Genomic DNA, 5,319 nt, shown 5'->3' with positions numbered 1-5,319 from the left:
TCACAAACAATGTCTGCTCGTCACTCACTATGCTACCAATCACCTTTGCTAATCGAAGCGCCAAAATCTTTGCAACCACCTTATCCGATACAAAAATTCGTCCAACTTGCTCACAATATACACGTCGACAACTTTACCATGCAACATCCACCACTTCCACAAAGCTCTAGAATCTATGTGATATAGAAAATTCTTTATGTAAAATGATGATGCAATTCGATCAACCTCTCGCAAGTATAGATTCTAAATCAGTTTACTAAAGTCTCCCTTATACGTCCTATTGTGTATGTGCTCCTCATCATTCTGCTGAGATGACGATTGTTTGCCAATGCGCCACACCCATCCATCCAAATTTGTCTTCTATGTATACATAGCCATCATCCCAACATATGATTGCTAACCCTACCACTCACCTCGACGTGGAACGCCGGAAAAACCTCAACGTCAAAATGTCAACGAGAGACCCTTGTCGTAGGGTTCAAGTTTCTAAATGTTTAATTATACTATAAATTCATAAATACTTTTTAATATGTTATTATTAAAATACGTTTTTAAATGTATAAATATATTTTAAAGATATAAATATGTTTTTAAACATATAAATATGTTTTAAAATAAATAAATACATTTACATTTTTACCCTAAATATGTTATTTTTATTATACGTATTCATGCAGAAAAATATATTTATACAAGAAAAGATGTTTAATTAAACATCACATTTACAACTTTTTTAGATATGTTTATACTTATGAAAAATATTTTTTTAGAAGTAAAATACATAGTTTTTACGTATTTAAAAGTATAGATGAGTTTTTGTAACAAAATCCCATCATATTAACCCTCAATTAAATGAGCGCAATGCCAATCATTTATGTTATGTTAACTATTAACCATGTTAATTAAAGTTTGTTATCAAGGATAAATATCACTATACTATGTTTGCTTGTTGGACTCGGGACAAGTATACAAACTCATCAACAAAAAAATAACAAAGATTTTATTAGAACATTGTACTTGTATTTGATCCATTATATGCAATAGACGTAAACGCATTCATCATTTAAAATAGTCTTAAAAAGGTTGTCTAGTCCTCCCCTATGTAACAAAGACAACTTTAGGTGCTAGAACGTGAACTGGTTATCATTATAAAACAACACACACTCATCACCTAATGTTATTATCAAACATGAATACACCAAAAAAAACGATAACTAAAAGCCAATTGTGATACATAATAATATCATATTTTGGCATGTATAAAAGCCTTACACATCAAAGAAGAACAAAAACTATACCTAAAATCAAGACTTGGAAAATGCAAGTAGGGTTTCATCAAGAGCTTTTCGGTCATAATCTCCTGTGAAAACACAGTTTCCTAGTGGACCTTTTAAGAGTATTAGTCTTAGTAATCCATCAGCCACCTTCTTATCCACCTAAATAAAAAATATATAATATATTATTAGCAAAGAAAAAGTTTATCATATAAAAGAATTAGCGCGTGTTTCGCAAACTAAAGCTACTTGAAGTAACCGGGTCTGGTAAGAGGCTGAGTCTGACTCGATCAGATTCAAACCGTTTGGTACCACAATTAGTTGGGTCTGACACGGTCTTGTAGACTGTGATATGCCTCTTACCGAGTCCGGTAAGAAGCTGGGTCTGACTCAATCAGCAACTGTCAAACAGTCTGTTAGCTTTTTTTTCTTTTTTGCGAGTTGTTTTTTTTTTCCTAAAAGTTTATATTATTTTAGTTTTGACTTACGGCCATGACAGATTTGAACATATCTACGGTCATCATCTCGGGAGGGGTGGTTGGTAGTTTGGCTTGTTTTAAGATGGAGTTGACTCGTTTGACTATGGATTCGTCTATCCAACCAAGGCGGTATGACATGTCAACCGCCATTACCTGAAATTACGAAAATACCCTCAGAAATATATAGATCAACATTTTAGCCAGGGAAAAAAAATGATTACCGTGCCAGCTGCAACTGCTTCTCCATGAAGCCAGTGTCCGTACCCGTAGCTAGTTTCTATTGCCTGTACCCAAAAAAGTACTTATAAGAAGAAAGATTATTATTATTATTTTTTAAAAAGAGGTATTAGGGAATTTTATTTATTAAAAAAAAAAAGAAAAGTATGACTTTAAAAAAGAAGGAGGGTTTTATGCAGAAAAGTCCCGTTATTTTGAGAAATTTGTTGATAAAGTCTTAAATGATTTTTTTTTAAAAGAAAAATCTCATTATTTTGGGAAAATCACATAAGCTGTCATTTCCTGTTAAAATGTTTAAAAAATAATAATAAAAAAAAGAGGACTTTTTCGTTAGTTTGGGCAAAATGTTAAATAATTAGGACTTTTCTGTTCAAAAAAAAAATTTAGGACTTTATCAAAAAAATTTCCCAAAATAATAGGACTTTTCTGCATAAAACCCATTAAAAATAAATAAAAAGTATAAGAAAGATTATTTTTTTAAAAAAAAAATAAATAAGTATTAGCCAAAATGTATAAGAAATTTTTTTTTTTTTAATGAAGAAAGATGATTTGTAGAATGTTTTTGAAAGGAATAGAATCTGTAATGGGAATCCAACAGAATTGAAATTGAGGTGTTTTGTTGGTATATGGCATATGGTTGAAGGGATTCATTCTATCCTTTTTTTTCTTGAGAGACCAAAATACCCTTATTAGATACATACTGAAAATAAAAAGAACTAATAATTATAAATGAATCTAAAAATATATTCAATTTTATTATTCAATTCCACTGCAATTCCTGCCAACCAAAAATTTATTCATATATTTTTTATTTATAATTAAAATTTTATTTATGATAAATAAATATAACTAAAGATGTTATTTTTTTATTTCAATATATATAATGAAGGGAATTTTGGTCTTTTAATAAAAAAGATAGAATGGAATTAAACTCCATCCACCTTCCTTCTTGAATGCACAAAATCCATGTAAACCTGGATTTGAAAGATCCCACGGAATTGGAATCTCAAATTCCAATTCCATCAAAATCAACGAACCAAAATTTAAAATAAAAATAAAAAGGAACCCAAAACTCACGTGACCAAATGTATGCCCCAGGTTTAGTGTCGCCCTTAAACCACCTTCTCTTTCATCTTGAGATACAACTTCAGCCTTGTTTTCACATGAACGCTTTATAGCATATGCAAAAGCATCAGCATCCCTAAAAAAACAAAATCACATTCATTAAGATATGAAATTGTAATCCTACTTTTCAAAAATTACAATTTTTGTTTCACAGATTATCATGTTGGAGAAAAGTCTATTTACCTGGACATCAAAGCTTGCATGTTCTTTTCTTGCCACTCAAAAAATGGAGCATCTCTAATAAGCCCATACTTGATGACCTCAGCAAGACCTGAAGCTAATTCTCTATCAGGTAATGTGTTTAATGTGTCTGTATCTATTAGCACACACTGTGGCTGATAAAATGCTCCAATCAAGTTTTTTCCCAATCTGTGGTTTATTCCCGTTTTGCCCCCAACCGAAGAATCCACCTGGGAATAGCAAATGTAACTCTAATCAGTGATGAGAAGGGTATTTACGTCTTTTGCACAGATGAGAGCAAAAAAGTACGACTTTTGTCCCATTTGGCATCAGTTTGAGTACAATGTATTATACCTGTGCCATAACAGTTGTAGGGATTTGAATGAAATTGACACCACGGAGGAAAGAAGCTGCAGCATATCCACACATGTCACCAATGACACCACCACCAAGGGCAACAAAAGTACATCTTCTATCCAATCGAGATTCAATGGCTTTGTCAAATACTTTCATGAGAGTATCCTAACATAAAATAAACAAGATAGAGCTTTTATTTCAGACACTAGACAACCATAGATGCAAATATGGAATGTAAAGAAACCTACCATGTCCTTGTATTTCTCTCCATCTGGGAGAATCACACTTTCAACTGTAACATTAGGGTTTCCAACAGTTAGAGCATTAACAACTTTATCCAAGTATAAAGGCGCCACTGTGGTGTTTGTGACTACAAGAACTCTCTTCCCATGAATATGCCTAAAGGATTGAAACACATATGTGTAAGAGTCACGATGAAGATTCAATATTAACTTATTTTTCATTAATGTGATACTAGAAAGCTTTTGTGTAAAACCTGTATTTAAAGATTCGTATAATTGCAGAAGCTTCATCAGCTTTGGTTGTTAAAAAGCGTGAAACGATTAATTACATAAAACGTATTATGTTTATCATCACACAACAAATAGAAACATTGCCATTACTAGTTTATCAACAAACCTCTTGCACAATGCCCAAATCAAATATATCAACTTCAAAAACAGAGATACATAATGTATCATAACCAAGCGGATTGTATTTAATTGCAGTGCAAAGTATAGAAATTTTGAGCAAATCGAATTAATCATACGAAAAAGAAGGTGTGTTTCGGTAATTGATTGTTTTCAAGCACCCTGAACTTCCGAAATGATTTACAATAATCAAACAACAGAAAAAGAGCAACAATAATAATACCTCTGTAGAAGATCCGGTTGATTAAGCAGACCAGATCCAATATAGATTGGATAACTCCGATCACCTAAATCAACATCAACTACAGTGGGAACTTCATCAGAACTCGACTTACTAGTCTCGATCACCGGAGGAGCAGCTGAAGTGGCAGATACTTTCATTGAATGTTTAGCTGGACGGGAGCAAGAAAGGGAAAGAGAACGTATTGGAATGGGATTTTCGGATACAAAACCTAGAGCGTTCTTATTGAAATGGTGGTGGTTGTTGGTGGAGAAAGAAACGTTGTGTTTGGGTGAAATTGTGGAATATGAGGCCGTCGCCGCCGCTGCCATATGGAATGGTGTGATCGGATTGAGAGGTGGTTTGGTCTAGTGGTTGGTGGGTGGGAATCTATGAAGCCATTGTTAGGTATATGAAAGAGGGGTGGTAGGTGAAGGAGGGATTGGTGACTGCGGTCACCCTGTTGCTTTTTCTTATCGATCACATGTTTTCGTCTTTGATAATTTTTTATTTTTTTTACCTATATAACGACTACATATTTTGCAGAAAAAGGTTTTGCAACTGAGTTTAATTTTGCTTGCATGAAAAGATTTTTCTATAACAAAATATATACGAACTTTTGAATATTTTTGACAGTTTTTTTTAATATCATTCACAATGATAAAAATTGATTATGATAAATATTTCTAAAAATTGGTTATCTGATAAATCTCCTGTCACCTGTCCCTTCAAAAATTGAAATTCATCCGATGTAAAATACCCTTTTTGCCCCTACTTAAAATCACAAATCGATTACA

General features: G+C 32.6%; 1 protein-coding gene across 1 annotated transcript; it reads right to left on the bottom strand.

The window, feature by feature from the left end:
* Window positions 1-1,194: 1,194 nt before the first annotated feature.
* Window positions 1,195-5,020, bottom strand: LOC145167654 (3-dehydroquinate synthase). The gene is made up of 8 exons (XM_079086888.1): window positions 4,526-5,020; window positions 3,901-4,051; window positions 3,650-3,817; window positions 3,299-3,525; window positions 3,068-3,191; window positions 1,975-2,037; window positions 1,763-1,906; window positions 1,195-1,436 (listed from the first exon to the last, which is right to left on the bottom strand). Exons 1-8 carry the CDS (start codon window positions 4,852-4,854, stop codon window positions 1,305-1,307), a joined length of 1,338 nt encoding a protein of 445 aa, XP_078943014.1. The 5' UTR covers window positions 4,855-5,020; the 3' UTR covers window positions 1,195-1,304.
* Between the last annotated feature and the right edge of the window lie 299 nt (window positions 5,021-5,319).

This window comes from Lactuca virosa, chromosome 3 (assembly GCF_052849685.1).
Source record: "Lactuca virosa cultivar CGN04683 chromosome 3, Lactuca_virosa_CGN04683_v6, whole genome shotgun sequence".
In the NCBI taxonomy this organism is placed as follows: Eukaryota; Viridiplantae; Streptophyta; class Magnoliopsida; order Asterales; family Asteraceae; genus Lactuca; species Lactuca virosa.
This window is presented reverse-complemented; position numbering and strand designations above follow the sequence as displayed.

What these genes read in the sequence shown, in the direction of transcription:
- LOC145167654 (XM_079086888.1), bottom strand. Translation starts at nt 4,854, where the DNA reads ATGGCAGCGGCGGCGACGGCCTCATATTCCACAATTTCACCCAAACAC. An exon ending in CTACAACTGTTATGGCACAG is followed by an intron (nt 3,526 to 3,649) that starts GTATAATACATT and finishes TGCTATTCCCAG; the next exon opens with GTGGATTCTTCGGTTGGGGG. An exon ending in TGTTCAAATCTGTCATGGCC is followed by an intron (nt 1,437 to 1,762) that starts GTAAGTCAAAAC and finishes TTTTTTATTTAG; the next exon opens with GTGGATAAGAAGGTGGCTGA.